This window comes from Melospiza melodia, chromosome 4, assembly GCF_035770615.1.
Source record: "Melospiza melodia melodia isolate bMelMel2 chromosome 4, bMelMel2.pri, whole genome shotgun sequence".
NCBI lineage: Eukaryota > Metazoa > Chordata > Aves > Passeriformes > Passerellidae > Melospiza > Melospiza melodia.
In genome coordinates, this window is record NC_086197.1 from 65,655,038 (window position 1) to 65,674,625 (window position 19,588).

Below are 19,588 nucleotides of genomic sequence, written 5' to 3' on the forward strand. Positions count from 1 at the left end.
ATTTCATTGCTGTTAATCAGAGACTGAAAAAAAAATCAAATCTTAACATTAGAAGCACACAGCAGAATTCTTGTTACTGTCTCTATATAAATACATTTTTAAATGGATTTGAAGTGATTAATCTCTGGTTTGGCCAGAAAGAGAAATAAAAATTAGAAAGGAATGCCAGAGAATGCCTAGGAAAAACAATCACTCCTGGAATTAAAAGTCAGTTTGCTGAAATCAAGAGCTGTGTTTCTGGTGACTTCTGTCCAGTGAGTTATGTGTCCCAGGTTGCCAATTCTTCTAGCAAGTATTCTGCCATTAACTAAAGAAGCTCTCTCCTAATAAGAATTTTGCTACAGCTCATCAACCATTCTTTCAAACCTATGGCACCACCAGTAATGAACAATTAATCCCCTGCCTACTCAGAACTGAGCTAAGCTTAGAACAGAGAGGAAGAAGCAGCAAAAGAAAATGGGTTCTGTGAAGCATGAAGAAATTAAAATAAAAACATGATAAAGAAAATAAACATTAATGGTAGATGAGCAATCAATAAAATCCAAAGCTTGCAAAGATTGCCTTGGAAACTAAGTGCTCTGAAGGAATTTAAATAAGTATAAATGGAATCTGAGAAAGATTTATTTAAGAGTGAATTAATTCTTCAGCATATTTTCCTTTTTTACTTTCTTTGCATGATTGTCTCTTAGGCTACTTCATTTTCTGCATATGGTGCCACAGGACAACAACAGATTTATTTCTAAGTTATATATGTTCTTCCATAGTGATTACTCCAGCAAGAAAAATGTTAACACATTTAAATTAGTGCAAATGAGATAGTGGTTTGTTATTGGCTGAAAGTGCTTCAAAAAAGACTAATAGTGATACACAGATGCAACTTTGCATCTGCAGTCTAATTAAAACTAATCTAATTAAATATGGTGCCTCGGCAAAGTCGCTTGAGCTCTACAGAGAACACACAGAATTCCTTTTATAGTTGGACAGAGCTTCCAAGAGCAAGTGTGTCTGCCATTTCACTTATTTGGAACCACTTTAATGGCAAGTGAGTAATCAGCAAATAAATTCTCCATGGCTGCCTTGGAATTGTTCACTCAGAAAGGCAGTGATAATGTATCCATAGATACAAGAGCAATGGAGGCAATGTCCTTTCATTATGCAAAACAATACAGCTGGAAAAAAGAAAAAAGCTTGAAGCCATAAGTCATCCTTTAGCCTCACTTATTAAGGAAGAATTCTACAAAAAACCTACTTGTGCAAATGAGTTACATTACTGATATGAGTTGTTCGCAGCAAAGTCGGGCATCATCAAAACTTTGTCCTGTCTAGCTACTCCTTTTAAAATATTTTCTTTTCCCCTGGCAAATAAACATCCCACAGACATTGCATTCAGTAAGAAAACTTACTGCTCTCAACTGAAAATCTGCCATAAGCTATTCTAGATCTAAAATGGCAACAAGGTAATAAAATAATGTCTTCCCCTCTCAAAAAATTCAGTAAGAAATCTCATGCTGCAAAACTGTCTTAAAATGTTTACACCATCTATAGTCACAGGAAAGAACGTCAAAGGAGGACAAATCCCAATGAAGAGAAATTGTCATCACAACAGATTTCCATAAGGTATTCCAGTAGGAAAAAAATATTCTGTGTTCCCACTTAAAGAAATAAATAATATTATAGATAATAGAGAACTGTCTTGACCTATTACAACTAAATGAACTATGTTGAAAACCAAAGAGAAAAATGTATGGTGTTTGGAAGGAATCTGAATTCATGCAGAGTAAAGAGGCTCTCCAGATCTTATAGTTTTCCTCTTAAATCCTTTTTCCAGGCTCACCAGATCACCAAAATATTAAATATCCATATTGATATTCATAAATTGTTGAATTCCAGTATGTCCTTGATTCTGTGGGACAGATATGGTTATATATTCCTGGGAAAATCTCTGTATCAGGCCACACTTTTGTTACAATAGATAAATGGAATGAGAGCATATGAAAACTTTACTGGATTTGGCACTCTCCTAGAGGTCAACAAACTGAATCGTCCTACCATTTTAGATGAAATCTTCACTGTGTGAAAAATGAAGACAGGCTGAGAGAAGAGCTCTGCAGACTTCTCTTTGCTCAGCTGGAGGCCTGAGCAGTGAGCTGTTTACCCCTGTAAGGCAGAGGCTAAGCCCCCTCTCCCACTGAACAGTGGCTCCGAGTCCCCGGCTGTCCCACAGAGCATTTCTGTGCCACCCTCAGTGAGGCAGACGAGTGATGCATTCTCCATGCAGTCTAACCTTCAGGCTATAGGCTCCCTCTCTTCTCTGTGGGGTGAGACACATGGCTTTAAACTTCCTTAGACTAAGATGCAAGCCATGTTCTTCCTCAACTCCTGGCAGTGCCTTAGCAACTATTCCTATTACAAAATAAAACCGGTGACAACGTTCAGCATTTCCCTTTCCTTCTTCAGCCCCACTGTAGCTCCACTACCTCCAAGGATGAAAACACAACCTCCAAGCAAAACCAGCAATAGCTATGACAAGTAAATCCCATAGTGAAAATTGAGTCTGCTGTTTGAAAAAACATACATAGAGGGTTCTGTTAGAAAAAGAAATCGTAAATGATGAAAAATCTCCAAAATGGCCCATTAAAGTAATTTTCTTTGCTGTCTGATAAGTAGAGCTCCAACTTGAGTTCTTTCGATTGTAAATAGTTACATTAATTTCAGTAAAACTATGATGAACAATGTTTGTAGGATTATGTCTTGAGGTGAACTTACTAATACACAGGGAAAAAGCACTGCAGGTTTGTGACAGCATTCCTTTAACCTAGGAAAGATAAGTATGGTGATTTATAGAAAAGGGATACTTTGCTAAGTCACAACTAATTTTCAGACTTAAATTGCTAATCAAATAGTAATTTTCATGGTATTTTTCTATATCCCAGTGTGAAATTTACTCCGTTTTAGAGCTTGCATAAGGCATTTTTCACAACATAAAACCTGTATTAAGGTGAGGTTTGTGTTGCACAGGCTGTCACAGAGGACCATGCAACAAAATGAGTATTCCTCCCTGTGAATATGTGCACTGAAGGTCAGCAGCACCATGCACTACACTAAAAAGCCTCAGGGGAACAAAGACTTGTAAAATAGAGGGTTTTTTTCTTCTAAATATATAACACGAGTAAAAATTGAAAAGAAAAATTTTTAACTTTATATCAACGAAATTTTATTCAGATCTAGATTTTCTTGATGCATTTCATAATGTATCCAGTGAGGCCACACCTCAAGAACTGTGTTCTTAAATTTGAGTCACTGCAAGTCAAGTAAGACAATGTGATGCTGCAGAGAAGGGCAACAAGGCTGGTGAAGGGACTGGAACACAAGTCCTGTGAGGAGTGGCTGAGGGAGCTGGGGTTGTTTAGCCTGGAGGAAAGGAGGCTCAGGAGGGCCCCAATCACTCTCTACACCCACCTGAAAGGAGGCTGTAGCCAGGTGGGGGATGCTCTCTTCTCCCAGGTTACCAGAACAGGGCAAGAGGAAATGGCCTCAAGCTGAGCCAGGGGAGGTTCAGGACACCAGGAATAATTTCTTAACTGAAAGGGCTGTCAAGCATTGGAAGGGACTGCCCAGGGAGGTGGTGGAGTCACCACCCCTGGAAGTCTTTAAGAAGCAATGTGGGACTCAGTGCCATGGTTTAGTTGACAAGATGGAGATTGGTCAAAGGTTGGACCTGATGATCTTGGAGGTCTTTTCCAACCTAAACAATTCTTTGATTTGGTGATTTTACTGTGGTATCACACATTGCCTAAGGAAAGGAAAGTGAACTGTCAAATACATTACTATTTTAAAATACATTATAATTTTATATATATATTTATAATTTTATTAGAATTTTATGTATTTTGATTTCAGTGCAATTTGGAGCTTTTGAAGTGTGGCACATACATGTGGCTGCAATTACATCACATTAAGGACATTCATTGCATTTACTCTTTTTACTTTACTCTTTTAATGCATTATTTAGTTTACTAGTTAGTCATTACTTAGTATTTTTATTTATTATCTTCACTTTTACTTTTGCATTACTTTGATCTCACGTTTGTCTTGTGTTCACTCAATGTGCAGTATTCATAAGACAACCTGCTTTTATAATATATGAAAGCTTTATCATGGGCTCAGCCACCTGTAAATTGTCTTTAAATGAGCACAGAGTTTTCAGCCACCACAAATATAGAAAGGTAATTTATATATGGTAAAAACAGTAAAGACACAAGATACAGCAAGATAGAGATTATTTTCAAAAACAATATAGGACATCTGATGTAAAATTTCTAACTTCTAGAGTTCAAGTCAACTATATTGGTGAGCATCACACTTTAAAAAATTTGAATCTTAACCTTGCACTGCCTTTTCAATATTTTTAATAACTAAGGAATGAAGCAAAATAATATTGTCTTGCCAAAATCATGTCAGAAAGAAATCTGCCAAAATTTGCCTTACTTTCTGATTGCTGACATTAGCACATAACAATATAGCACAAATAGGGTTTGTTGGGTGAAATCAAAAAGGGTTTCCAGAACCAGAAGATAACTTTTGCTTATTTTGAGATGACTGTTTCTAATGTGACTTGTCACAAACTCCTGGATCAGCTAGGTGATGAGGTGCCTGACCTTGATCTGAGGGAAAGGAAGTCCTCATTAATATTCCTTTTCAGTGGAGCTTCAGAGCCAAAGTTGTGCCTACATACAGGAACACTATACTACGTGAGAAATGCAGTTGGCAGATGTAAAAAGAGGGTGAGAGATTTTATTGTTATGGTGAAAAAAGTCCTTAGATGAAGATAAAGTTTTTGTTTCTGTCACCTGCAATAGGCAGTGCTCTTGGAAGGTAGTATTTTTTTGTGCTGTGACTAGTATTAAACACGTCTCAAATCATAAATAATTTATGTTGGCAGTGCTGTCCCAGGAGAGACCACTAATGTAAGCGAAGCTAGTTATATTTATTCAGGCACATCATGGTAGAGGTGACACTTGATGAAAGAATAAATCCTTCCCTGGAGCAAAACTAAATGCCATTTACCTCACTGCCAGTGGCTCAGAGACCTAGTATCTCTGCAGTGGTTTCCAAAAACTCAACCCCTGAAGAGATCAAAATACTACCCCAAAATAAACCTTATTAAATAACTCCATAGTTACACTATTTTAACTATGGCAAACATGAAGCCTGTATTTTTTTATCAATAGCCCTTTTATCCCTTCATGAAAGCAGGCTCTGACAGACATACCCCTCCCAAGTGGCTAGGAGTTATTTAATTGGCCTCACATGCCTTCAAGTTGAGCCAGCTCCTGCCTGGGAACAACCTCCTGTAAGCCAGCACTGCAACCAATTTTCCTTTGGCTTCTCTCTAAACTTGGCAAAGCTGTGATTTATCCTGGCTCATCTCAATTGTTGATCCTTATCTGAGGTCACACATGATTTTGCTGACTGCCGTGACATCGCAGGGTCACACACACTTTCTGTCTCTCCTTCTGAAAATGTTTCTTGTCCAAGTAGTAGCACAATTAGCAGCAGTTAGAAAATGCTTGAGCAGGGATGTGAGATTTCTAGATCATGGTTCAGTGCAGGAACATTCAGCATATTCAAAGAACTACCCCTTACAGGAGCCCTCAGAGTCAAGCAAAAAAATAGCTAGTTCTTTCCTTATAACTTCTGTACATTTACTTTTATTTATAACCTCTGTACATTAGTCCTGAAGCTACTCAAAAAATACACATCAGCATTCAGGTTTGCTTTGCTAAAATGTTAGCTGAAAGCTTTCCAGTCCTTCTTAGCAACCTTTGTGTGAAGTAGAGAGGAAAGTAGACAAATATTGGTTTACATTCATTGTTTTTCATCAAAGTATCCTATGGCAGACAGTCTAGTCTGGAAAACAGAGCAGAGACTAGCATTGTCAGGAAGCCTTAAGTCTCTCAGCCATACATCAAAAAAACATTTCGGAGGCTTTAACCCTCCTTCTTCCTTCTGTAACTGTATTCTCCACAGAAGTCAGCGTGGCAAAACTGTGCTTTTTTCTGGAGAGGCAGGAGGTGTAAATCAGAGATGCTGTGTGATAAGGGAACCAGGAAAAAGGAAGGAAAAGAGGCAGTAAATGAAAGAGACTGAGAAGAACTGGAGATGTAAGTCACAAATTGGTTATCATTTACTTTCAGACCACAGATGTGACCTCTAATACTTACAAGTCATACATTCTGTCAACATGCTTTGCAATACTAATTTTCAGACATACTGCTGTGGAGATTGTCAAGACATCTACTGACTGTCATTAATGGTCACTTGTCTGGTGGAAGCAAATACTGCACCTTCTTGGAGAAATAATCTCTGGTTATTACTTTTTTAAAGAAAAGGCAATTTTACATTCACTTAACATCAGGACAGAATCAGAGAGATGTTATAGCTCTCAGTCCTCTACTCCCAAAATGTCATTACAAACCATTTATTTTCTTTGCCTCATAAAATATTGTGAGAAAGCAGGGAATATCAGCATTGCTTTGCTGTATCAGGAGTTCTCACTGACACTCCAATCTGCTACTGGCTCCCAACTCACATGATGACAATGCTGCATGAGCAACAAACTTCTGTAATAAAACATCCTGACAATTTTGGCCTATTAAGTTATGTCTGGGAAGTGGACGGTAAGGCCACAGCCAACAATATTTATTTATTTTTGTTCTATGAAGAAAGCTTGTCTTCACCTCTTACAAAAATGAAACCAAAGTAAAGTAAAATCAACTTTGTAACAGAGAGGCATTAAAGCATCTGCCAATCTATGAAAAGTGATCCATCTTACCATATAGGATGGATACAAAGCATGCTCCTAGCACTTAAGATTCCCCTGATACCAGGGGGAAGATTACACAAGGCTGCCCAAACAGAGGCACTATCAGTAGCGTTGGAGGCAATCCTGTATTTTTGTCTGCAAGGACCAAAGCACTGCTGGGGTCCAGTCAGTGAAAAAAATCTTGAGCCCTGTAACAGTCTGATGGTGACTTTGAAACACTTCTTTGAAATGAGTACCACTCAATGCTGAAAGGAGGGAGGAGTTAGTGAAGCATCACATCCACTCCCTGCTCACTGCTACAGCACTCTAGTACAGCCACCAAGGAACTGAACTGAGCAACTGAACACTCATGGATGAGCTACACGCAGAAGGAAGCTGAACAACATCATCTGCCAGTATCCTGCATCCCTCTCAGGCACAGAAAGTGGCACCATGGTGGCCTGCTTACCCCTGAGCCAGTAATGCTGGGGAACAGCAGTGGTGACATGCTGATGCAAGGGCTGCTGTACTTTGGGGGAAACATAAAACCAACATCCTCAGCTTTTTTTGGTGATGAGAGATCCCCCGGGATCTTCCCTAAAAGATTGTAATGCCTTACAGCCCCATCCAACTCTCATTAAACTAAATGGAAACAACCTCAATCACATCTGTGGAAATTGGATGTTTGCTGGGTTGGCTCAAGTCCCAAGTGAGGTAATTACATTCTTCCAACGACTTCCATTGGAAAATTTCTGTGTGTGTGTCCCCTTCCCAAATGATCTCAAAGTAGCACTCTACTGATCATTTAAACTAAACAACTGTCCTAAATGCTCTTTTTTTGACAACAATCATGAAAATGTGTGCTGTGATAATAGAACATGTGAAAAGCGGGTACAACTCTCAGCAAGCAGCCCACTAAAATCAAATGGAAGGTAAAAGAATTACACTGGTATTTATGAAGGTCTGAAAAGAAATTTGCTTCTACCACTATGTGCGTGTGACACGTCTCTAAAATTACATTACTTGTAGAGTTACAAACTTTTAATGAAATAAGTATTTTATACTAAAATAACCACAGCAAAAGTAAAATTAATTTACATTAAAATAAGAATCAGTGTAGCAGTTCATCAGGTAAATTACAGGACATATTAGAAATGTTATTTACAATTTTGATCCTCCAAACCACTTGTGTGTGACAAATTTAATTTGATGCACCATTCAGGAGCTTAAAGGTTAGTACACATTTAAATATTTTACCAGACTAAACCTTTTGAGATTGTAAAACCTGCTGTGTAGCATTTCAATATCTGGACTCAGCCTGCATAACCATGCTCCCTGAGTTCAGGGAGTATTTTTTGTCCATTGGTCTTCTCCACTCATCATACAATTTCCCACTGTCCTGGCCACCTCAATGTCCTAAGACTCAGAACTCATCAATAAATGTTTCATGAGGCAAACAAATTTAGAAACTGGTATTCTGGAATAGCTTCCTATAAAGTGATTACTATCATTGACTTGTAATCTAAAATGCTATGCTGGGCTGAAATTTATGAATAGTAAGCTTGCCTTATCTTTGTCGGTCCTCATTCCCTTGCTCATGCTGCAAGTAAATTTGTACCTATGGCACATAATGAACAAACAGACAGACAAACAAACAACTGACTCCAGGGCTGAGACCTGAAATGCCATATTCCAGCTCAAAGCACATGCTTGATGAAAACTGAGTGCTCAGGTCTTAGGAAACATGATAAAATAGCTATTTTTGGAAGTTTGATACCTAAAGAAAAAACAAGATTGAATGCTGGGTTAGCAAGTGTTTTACTTGTGATGAGGAAAGTGTTAATAAATACATAAATGAAACAACACAGAAGTAAAACAGAAAATCCATTGAAATCTGGTAAGGAAGGACCATAAAAGCATCTATAAGAAAGGTGTAAAAATTATTGAATGCTGTTAACTTGTTAACTATGTGAAGAATGTATTTCCTCTTTAAAACCTCTCTCCAGAAAAAAAAAGAAAACAAAAAAAACCAAACCAACAAACCAAAAAAAAAAAAAAAAAAAAAAAAAAAGAAGACCTTCTCCTAGTCCTGGAGGTTCCCTCCCCACTGGGGTAGAGCTAAATGGGTTATGGTCCTGACAGAGGTCTAGGAGAAAGCAAGCTTCTTGTGTGGAAATGACTTCCAAACCAACTGGCAGCTCACCAGCTTTCACATACTCCTTCTCCCTTCTCCCTTCCTCTTCAAGGAGCTGACACCCCTATTCCCCTGGGTCAAATAGATGGCTTGTTTGTTTGCCTGAACTGTGCTGACAATAAAACAAAACACTACATTATGTCAGAGACTTGCATCCTATACCTGCAGTAAGAAAATTTCCCAGTAGGAATCAACATATCAACTAATATTAAGGACAGAGTTCAACTGTCTCCTACTCCAATTCCATCACACAGTACTATGACAGTATCACATACTATGGTCAAAATAATTTATCTAAAACTAGCCATTGCTTGATTACATTGATATTACTCTAATAAACATCAAGACTTATCCTGAAATTGCATACAAGATGGTCACAGTATGCTCCCTCAATAAAGGAGCTGCCAAGACAATAAAGGAGCTGCCAGCCAAGACTCAGGAGTACCACTCAGGCTGCAGCCTACAATACCTTAGCCTCAGGGCTTCCTGGGACTAAAGGAAACCAAGGGACAAAGACAGAAAACTTCTATCTGCCTTTCCTACAGGAACAGCTAAAAAAGTAATGTGGGATTCATGTTGCCATATTCTGCAATCTTGTTTGAAACACTTGTTTAAGCACAAGGAGCCTTGAATAGCCAGTGTTATTTGCTCATTTTGTCCAAAGACATTTCACAGCAAAATGCATATGCTGTCCTTCAGCCAGGCCTCTAGCCCAGTGAGCTCTCTTACTCTTCATCAGACTGTACAGTGACAGAAGAGATTGAAGCAATTGCTCTCCAAATCAAAGAAATCAGGTCTCTAAGAGCAGAGAAAGTGTTCTAAGGCTGTAAATCTCTCTGTTAAATGGGCTTAACCTAGAGCCCTTCTTAGATATCTAAGTATGTGGGATCGGTACCATTGCATATACCAGTTTTTCCTTCTAGATGAACCTGGGCCTCCTATTTCTAAGTCATTCTGAAGAGGATCAACACATTTATCTCAGATCTGTTAATTCAACTTCTAGAGTCTGATTCTTAAAAACTAAGTGTAGAAAGCCTAATAATTTTTGGAGCTGCTTTTTAAGATGTGGGTTGAATTGCCTTTCCCATCTGAAATTATAAACTTCATCTTTCATTTTGGTGGCGCTCACTGTAATAGGAAAACAGTGCCAGCTACAGTACTGAAACATGCCCCCAGATGATATAGGGGCTGTGAGCAAATTAGGGAGCTCTTGCTGAAGTTGGTAATTAAGAGTAGATTCAGATTCTGAAATCTGCACAGGAGTAGGCAGATGGCTTGTTCAGCTGCCAGCTGGAACTCAGCCTTCATGAGGCAGTCATTCAAGTTCAGCACCACATCTTTCTGTGGAGTCAGAGCAAAGTCCTCCCATACCAAGATTATTCTGAATATTTGAGGCCACTTCCACAGCTCTTGCAAAGTGGCTGCATGTTCTGGAAGCAGTAGTGACGTTCTGATCTAGAATCATTCAAGAGCTTGCCTGACATAAAAGCCAAGACTGAGAAAGATAAAATGAATGTAAGAAAGGATGCTGTGTACCTACAGTATTCCTGAGAGCTCCTCTTGGTGGTCAGTGCCTTAGTTTTTCACCCACCTTGGCATATAGCACTGATGACCAGGTATTTTAATGTATCAGTATTCTTGTGTCTTTCAAAAAAAGATAAACACTTAAAAATCATATTAACCAAAGGAGGATTATTATATATTTATAATACCTCAGACAAGGCTTTAGTTTGGACAATTCTCAGCAGGAAACTCTCCCAGTTCTAAGCAGAATAGTTAACAATAACAACAAAGAATGGCATTCTGTTCTTCAGCTGTGCCAACTTACAACAATTTCCCAGAATAACAGTGGCGAGAGAATATTTTCTAGCTTGCCACAGTGCCTAAGCACAAGTAGCTGAGAGAAGGATGGGATATAAATCTTAACAGCAATTTCTATATTTTCACTGCACATTTAAACCATACTTTTTAAAAGAAAACCCACTACCCACAGTCATAGGTGCCTTTTATCTTTTATGCTGTATGTTGCTGAGAATCAATCTTTAAATGTATTCTCAGTTTTAATTCAGAACAATTGTTCCATGAACTCTTATTTTTAAAGCAAGATTAGAAACAATTATAACCGATAATGTGTAATTCTGTAGGTACTTTATATGCAGGTAAGTTTGAAAAAGGCTAACAAAGATTATGTTTCTTTTATTCACACAAACACAATTTCAGTGCACTTTCTCTCACACAAAGTAATGAAATTTTAAGATACATTCCCAGAACTGGAAGTAAGCCAGCAACCATGTTCAGTTTTCTGCTGGTAAATTGAATTCTCTACTCAGTGTATAAGGTACTGGCACAACTTGACATATCTATAGGGCAATAAAATACCTACCAGAGTAATTGTAACGTATAAAATAATAATCACAGTGATGTGATAGAGGAGACCCCTGGGGGTAGTCTGACACCCCTTGTTAAAATGCCATCACCAAACCAAAGGCAGGTGCTCACCCCTGTTTCTGCTATAGATGAATTTCATTCCCTTGGCTTTAAAAGTTAATTTGAACATGGTTTTTTTTGTTTTCTTATATTTTGCTGAAATGTTTTCAGCATCATGTGTTTTACAGGAGAACTTGCTACTCCTTCCCTGTCTTTCAGAATATACAACTCAAAACAAACGGCTGTTTCTGCAAAGGGTGTTACAGACACATGTAATCAATAATGTATAGTTCTGTTTGACATTGAGGTTACCTTCCCAGTGTGCTACTGGCTTAGACGCAGCATTTCTGATGGGACAATGAATTCTCAAGGTGATGCAGAGGAAGACATGGGTTTAGCCTTTGATAGGCTCTCCCTGTCCTGGGGATGGAGAGTGCTGCATCTGCTGCTCTGGTTCAAGCTGTAGGAGTCTGCTCTTTTGATTTCTGCTTTCTTCCTTGGCTTGTCCAAGGAGCCAAGATAATGGCCAGTGTAGGAACAGGGAACTCCTTTGGTCATAAGTGTGTCAGATGCATGGGTTGAGTTTGCTTTGATTGGAGGAGATTATTTCCCTGCCCACAGCTGGGGCGTTGCAACTACATGATCTTTAAGGTCCCTTGCAACCTAAACCATTCAATGATTTTATGTAACCTCCTGGCAAGCATGTGTGCTTGCCAGTGCTAGGTCCAGCTACAGTCTGCAGCAGCAGCACTGCAGGGTCATGCTCAAGCAGCGTGTACTTCTAACAGCCTGAGGTTCCTCGCTCAGTTCTCTATGAGGATCAAACTGGCAGCTGTCATGAACCCTGAAGTTTAAGGAGAGGACATGTTTAGGGAGGCCCATCAGAAGGCATATGAAAATAACTCATGGGTTGTAAACTGTAATAATGTAAAAAAATAAATAAATTCTACATGTCAGAATCAATCATTAAAATATTGATGGAGTATAACACAACGGGACCTCAGACCACATGTTATTCCTTCCAGACAAGGATTTTCATCTGCTTCATGAGTTTTTACTTCCATTCTTCCATCCCTCAGTATCTATTTATATATTGGGATTTAAAAGCTGTATTTTCAGGGTTCCTCATTTAAAGCAAACAAAATATACTGGACCCCTAGAAATAATGACAGCTTTTTCATATCATGAGTTTATAAAATAACAAGAGTTATTTCTCATTATTTCTCAAGAGTTATTTCTGTTTTTCTCATGATATTTGTGTCTTCTGGATGTGTGTGGGCAGTATTTTCAAGCTTTTCCCTATCAGCAGGAGATCTAGAAATTTTATTTAACATTAAAAAAAAGGAAATTAAGTTCTCATCTACACTCTGGGACTGGGGTGTTCAGGGAAAAAACAAAGTAATCTGATATTTGCATTTAAATTGCTATATTTAGAAATAATGGAGTTTCCCCCCCCATCTAATATTGTGCTGTAATAGCTCTGTCTTGTAGTTCTGTGTTCCAAAATAAATTCTTATTTCTGATTTCCCCTGTTTCTTCTGCAGTGTAAAGCTGTATGTATCTGCAAGGCATGAGTAGCTGCGAATGAATTTATGACAGGAAGGGAGACAAGAAGACTTGAATTCATGCCGTCCCACTTCCTCCAGCACTGCCCTTCAGACTTCCCTGAACATCAAGAAACTTCTTTATCTTCTCCAAATCTCTACATACAAACACTCTTTGCCAAGATACCCAAATGGATTTTGCCAAAATCTGACTGTTCCTAAGCTGAGAATTCTGCTAATTGTTTTGCTAAATCTATGTGTGCACACATATAAATGTATGTATACATATTCTCATTCCTACAGGTAGTCAGCTGCTACTCAGGATGATCTCTGAAGCAGAAACCCAATTCTTTTCTGGCTAACCTAAGATATTAGAAAATGACTAACACTGCCATGTACTGTGAAAATATAAATCAGAGCTATTGCTGCAAACTTTATTCTGATTTTATGGTACACGTACAATATCAATCCAGTTTCTAAATCTGAAAGCATTCTATTATCAGCATTTTGTATCCTTTTTATGAACTTAGAAAATAATGTGCCTTCTCCTCCCTGTACCAGTGACACCTGTGCTCCAGGAAACAATGGGAGAAGCCTAATGAATTTGTTTTCTGCAAATGATTAAGCTATCAGCTTACAAAAATTAAGTTTCAGAGAGACCCCATGAATAAAATCCTCAATTTTCTAATAACAGACATAATCTGGTAAAAACTCCTCGATAATCTTGAAGCCACATACAAATGAAAAATTAAGAAATTAACTTTACTGTCATTTGTAGAGGGCAATAAGCATTCTTAATACACCTCAGCTGGTCAAGCAAGAAAGGCAGAAGGGCAAAACAGCAGAGAACAGCAGGGTGAAAGAAATTATGAGATGTGTCTAAGATGACTGTTGAGTGCTGAAATTTTGACTTAAATAGCTAAATATATAAATACATAATCAATTAATTTATTAATTTATTGGCTAAATTATCCAAATACAAGTTGGTAGTCAGCTTAATAGGATATTATTTAGAACTAAACCAGACCTGAGCCTTACAGTTATTTTTACATTTTTTGTTACAGTTCTCTTTACAGCCTCCAGTCTCATTTTGGTTTGACAGTAATTCACTAGTCCAAGGGGAGGGAAATAAAACTTTCTCTGCAATGTGAGAGAAGTCTGGACAGAACATCAGATTTTAGCCAGAATTATCAGAGATTTGAGCTTCTGGTTTTGGGGGATTAGCAGTCAGTTGTACAAGATGAATCAAATTCAGGGCTTTTGAGCACCAGCTACTGAAGCCAAATGGAGTGGCAAGCCAGCCAGACATTTCAGAACCGGGTTTGTACAGAAATGTAACTTTTTATATAATTACAATGTAAGGCAGCAACGAGCATTGAAAATATGCAATATCTTTCTATTACAGAGGTAATGACACTATCCTGGATTCAATGCAATCAGCTATTATAGCTGTTCCAGATTTTACCACCAGCATTAACAGCACATCATTATTCAATCAGATGCATGCTGTAATTTTATTGGATTTTTGCTGTCTTGTTTACTGGCAGAATGAGGTCTCCTGTTCATACAGGAATGTGCCATTAGAAAACATATCAACACCACTTTAATTTTAAAATTATTAAATAAACTAATGGTAATTTATGTCAATTTATATTTGTGTATGGTTAGTCTCAGTATCTTGACATTTAAAGTCTCCACCTAAAAGCTGTTGTTGCCAGTACCACAGTCTTGTTACAACACACTTACTGTAAATGTATGGCAGATATTTTCCTAGCCTGTAGACAGATCCAGATGTAAGAGCACTAAGAAGGAAGAAGGAAAGAACTGATAGATCTTATAAAAATTTTTAAGGCATTTTGTTTTCAGAAGAGTAAGTGCTGTTTTATCTACTCTGTTTCCCTGCTTTTATCAGTTGCTGGATTTACTATATGTAAAATGCAAAATATAAAAGCAGAGATGGTGCCTTTTTTCACCTTCTGGTAAGCAGATTAAAAATTCTGCAGATTAAAGATAAATAAGGATTGAAAGGACCAATGAAGTTAGAGTGACATTTATACACAGTTCAGTTCTGGAAAAACAACTGTACTGTGATTATGCAAATCAGCCACTCACAACCAAAATGCAGGGATTTACATAACGGAGAAAAAAATTCCTCCCAGTTATGGCTCAGTAACTTACCGGGTTCTTGCACTTTAATTGTATGACTCATTGTAATAAAATTATCCCACTTGCTTTATCCAGAGTGAAATGTATGTTAGGACATTGCCATTCTGAATGATGCGTGTGCTTTTGGAAGCCTACATTCTCCTGTCACAAAATGTGGTGTATGCTCTACTTTAAAGAGATACAAATCAAGAAAAAACCTCCAGATTTTCTGCTTGTACCAACGAAAATTTTAACCTGGTTTATGTACTGCATCACTGTTCTTGAAAGAAATGTATACTGATACAAAAAAGTCTTTTCTTTTTCTTGGAACTTTTATTTCCTTATTCTATTAAATTAATCTTTTTTTTTTTTTAATAAGACTTGTCTTGTGCATACATCACAGAAGAAAACACCAGTATAATTTGAATTGCAATAATTTAAATTGATTTTTATCTTGTACTTTTGCAAAGTGAACTTTTATTGGGAATCCTGGTATCTTTAGTTATCTGGTATGTTTAGACTATTTAAATTCTGACATCTGTGTGTTCTACAAAACTTAGTACTTAAAAAAACAGAATCCTCTATTTTAAGCTGCACGGAAGGAAAAATATTTATTCAGCTAGATGTAGTTTGATGTACCTTTATTAGTGTTATCATGTATTCCATTATTAGAATGTTGTATTTCCTTTTTTTTTCTATTCAATATAAGCATGACTTGATACTATATAATTTCTAAGACAAAAGAGAAAGTGAAGACTAAATAAATTAGGCCCTACTATAGCTTGGCCTAGTTAGCACTCAAACAAAGTTGATTGCAGGTGAGCTTTTTCACAACACTTTATCCTATTATATATACATCCATTACATCATGATGGCTTCTTTTCCATCTGCAGACATCATAGGCAGAAAAAACTAAAACATTTAATTATTTATCTCACACAGAGATAAACAACAGAGCACTGAAAAAAGGTCCTCTCATAATAAACACTGAGATTTCAAAGTCTTTCCTCTCATGTGGGGATGAACAAGAGACCTTTGGAAGTAAAAATGGTAAAGCACATGAACTAAAAAAGAGGCTTGTTCTGATCTGAAAAGATTAGAGAACTTGCTGACTATGACATTTCACTGCCAAGTGTAAGACTCAAATCACATCCTCAGTTCCAATCTACCAGAGGAAAAACCTGATCCATGGTCCTGGGAGTGCTCTTGACTTCCAAGAATCTCTGCTGTCCCCGGTGGGGCCCATGCACCGTAGTTCCTCTCTCTCACACAGCAAGAAATTCCCAAAAAGACACTATACCAACAATTTGGTTTGTACTAATTTACATTCTGCTCTGTTTTAAGAGAGATTCTAAAAAAAATTTGCAGCCAGCTGTAAGAGTTAAGTCCTGAAAACTTTTCTAGCACAATTACATTTTTTTTTGTAATAGATTGAAAACACCACACGGACAAATTCCCACTAGCATAAACTGAACAACTCATGAGAAAATGCTATAATCTTCCAATAGGGAAATGAGGTCTCCTCTGCCCTCCTGTCCCCAATATTTTTTAGACAGCCTTGTTTTGCGTTTATGTTAGTTTATAAATGAAAAATACATACAAATGTGTGTAATGAGGTCCCTTCTTGTAGGATTTATTATTGAGGAAAACAGGCAAAAGGAAGTTATTTGTAATATAAAATGCTCAAATAGGTCATTGGCACTAATCCATATTTAGTATTTCAAAACCACCCCCACACCAGTTCCTTGTCCCTCTGCAGTACAATGAACATTCAGCTTTCTTCTTGAAATGGCAACCCCCCCCCCAGTGCAGCAGAAAGCAACAATAAATAGCCCCAGCATTTGATAGAGATCCTGGGATGATCCAAGCACATCTGCAGCCTCTACAGTAAGAGCAGACAACTGGAATGGGGTTTGTGACTACCTTAGGTTCACTTCTCCAGGACAACAGTACTGCATGATCTTGGATAACAGACCAGATTTCTAAGATGGTGGCAATATATTCTGGTGTCACTATCAGCATAAGGTACCTTATTTTATAAATAATATGCTGTATTTCATAAGAAATAAGATTTGTCTTATGACCTAATATACTTTTCTAAGTAAGCACTTTCATTATCTAACAGTAGGGGCTTTTTTCTTGAAGAGATAATAGAAGTTTTAGTCAGTTCAACTTGAAAAGACTCTCCAGATTGGACTTTCCACTTGTTTTCTTTGTGGTTTTAAAAAAGTAAACAGGGGATTCCAAATTTCTCTCTATCCACAAACCTTTTCCTACACCTACCCATTACAGAGTTCCTCATACTGGAAGCCATTCATGCAAAGTTAAAAGCGAAGTTTAAAAATAAGAGGCTATTTACGTAAAAGTCCCATCTATGTTATTTACATAGCGTGGTGAGATAAAAGTTACAAGACACATGTTTCAAATTCTGACTGTCCCTCAATGTCTTGTTTTTTCATTTTTTCTCTTTTTTCTTTTTATTCCTGTATTTTTATATTTTTGTTCTTTTGTTTTGTTTTCCCATGACATCCTCAGACAATTTTATTTCAGTATGGTCTTCACTGGACTGCATAGATCACCAAAACAATGGCACACAAACTTCTTACCTCTATAACACATTAATTCTTGCAAGTGGGAATTTTGAGTGACAGAGCAAAGCTGTTTCCTATCAATTTATCAAAAACTGCACCTGCCACATTGCCAAGATTCATTTAGAGATAAAAAAATTATTAATATTTGAATTTATTATCTGACTTTATCAGTCACAGCACATTTCTTTACACAAAGGATAGCCTTCTAAAGATGAAAACTCTTACATATGTTAAAATACTTCCCTGGACATATTTTAAATTTACTTTTTCTGGCAAAGAAGTTATTACAGATTGAATTACTTTCTAATGCTTGCTACTAAAACACATACACAGAGCCTTCACCTTCTTGTCTATAAAAGGGCCAAAATGATCTGCTGGTAGCATTAGGCAATTTTTCTGTCAGTAACAAAAAGGATTTTTTTCTGTATTATACGAAATGCCATTGACAATACTGAATTAGTCCTAGATTTGATACCAGTGTATGCAGAGTAGAACATATCAAACAGATTCAAGAACTCCAGTATTATCATAAACAACAGCAAAAAGTTAATGGTTATATTTTTTTTAATGTGAACAAATTGAGGCCTCAACTTTGAATCAATACTTTCTAGCAGCAAAGACCAAAAGAGCCCTGCTGACTTTAGTTCTACTAACCTCACAGAAATATATATTTATACTTTTACGTTGTCAGCATAGGTACATGAACTTGTGCAAACAGCATTCAGTGGCTTATCTGCTAGAATAACTAGTGGGAAAAGCACAGCTACCTTCATACATGACAGATGTATTACCTGTTTTCTTGTTAAAACTCAATTTTCACATTTCTTTCAATGTTTTCTAATCTCCACAGATTCAAAGTTTCCTTGTTTTCTCAATATGTGTGCGTTCTGGCCAAATATTGCTTTAAGGAAATATGGCCATGCACATTTGTCATAAACATGAAACTAAGTGCTACTAATAGGAAACATTTTATTTATTGGTCCCACAGCCACAGTGAAGTTCTCTAGTTTCAGTTTTAATGATTCAGCAGTAACTCATCAGGAAAAATTACCAAACTAATCTGACATACCAAGAATACACATAAATTACATTTGAGTTGGACTCTAGTTTTTTCTACTTCAGTAAACTTTGAGGAACTTACAAAACCAGTTTAATATTGTGATTTCTCTAGCTTTGACTAGAAAACGTTTAGTATGCTGTCTAAATAAATGTCAAAGAAGAAAATGTCAAATTAAACCTAGTCTGCCAACAGAAGCTTTTTTATCAATCACATTTTACTTACGTGGAATTTTGTTCAGTTCATTCATGAACTTCTCTTTTAGCTTCGAAAATGCATCTTCTTTTCCTCCTCCTCCTCCTCCCGGACTGGCTGGCTCGGTGACATTACTTGGAGGGGCTGCTGCTACTGTGGTTGCTGGCGGTGCTGCCAGGGCCTCGTGATGACTTTCACTCACCATTTTAACTCCTGGGTAAGCTGTTGGAAGAAAAAAAGAACAAAAAACCAAAAGGTAATATAATTGAAATGTATCTCTCATCAAGAAATGAATAAATAGGCAGAATATCACTTGGTTCTCCTGCTTACTGGGTAAATATTACTTCATTTCTATACAGTTTCAGGTTCTTCATAAAATATCTATTAGACAAGAGAGAAAAGTATTTTGCAGGGTTAATTTCAGCCAGAATAATTTTATTGCTTAGAGCACTTTTCCAATAGTTTGCATTTTGGAAGTGCTAAATTTGAAACCTCAAAATTCCTGTAAAAATCTCATACAGATTTACATTTTCTCTTCAGCTTGAAAGTATAAGCAAATTGGGTAATAAATGCCCCTATGTGCAAATTTCAATGTATTTACATAATTATTTTTCTGTGGGAATTACAGAG

General features: G+C 37.1%; 1 protein-coding gene across 4 annotated transcripts in view; it reads right to left on the minus strand.

Annotated features, from left to right (window-relative positions):
- The window catches only part of SYT1 (synaptotagmin 1), a 333,529-nt gene that overhangs the window by 105,076 nt on the left and 208,865 nt on the right, over positions 1–19,588 (minus strand). For all 4 annotated transcript variants that reach the window (XM_063154985.1, XM_063154982.1, XM_063154984.1 and 1 more), the window contains one exon: positions 18,989–19,180. In XM_063154985.1, coding sequence (XP_063011055.1) covers positions 18,989–19,163 — 175 coding nt within the window. In that variant the 5' untranslated portion in view covers positions 19,164–19,180. The remainder of the gene's footprint in view (positions 1–18,988; positions 19,181–19,588) is intronic.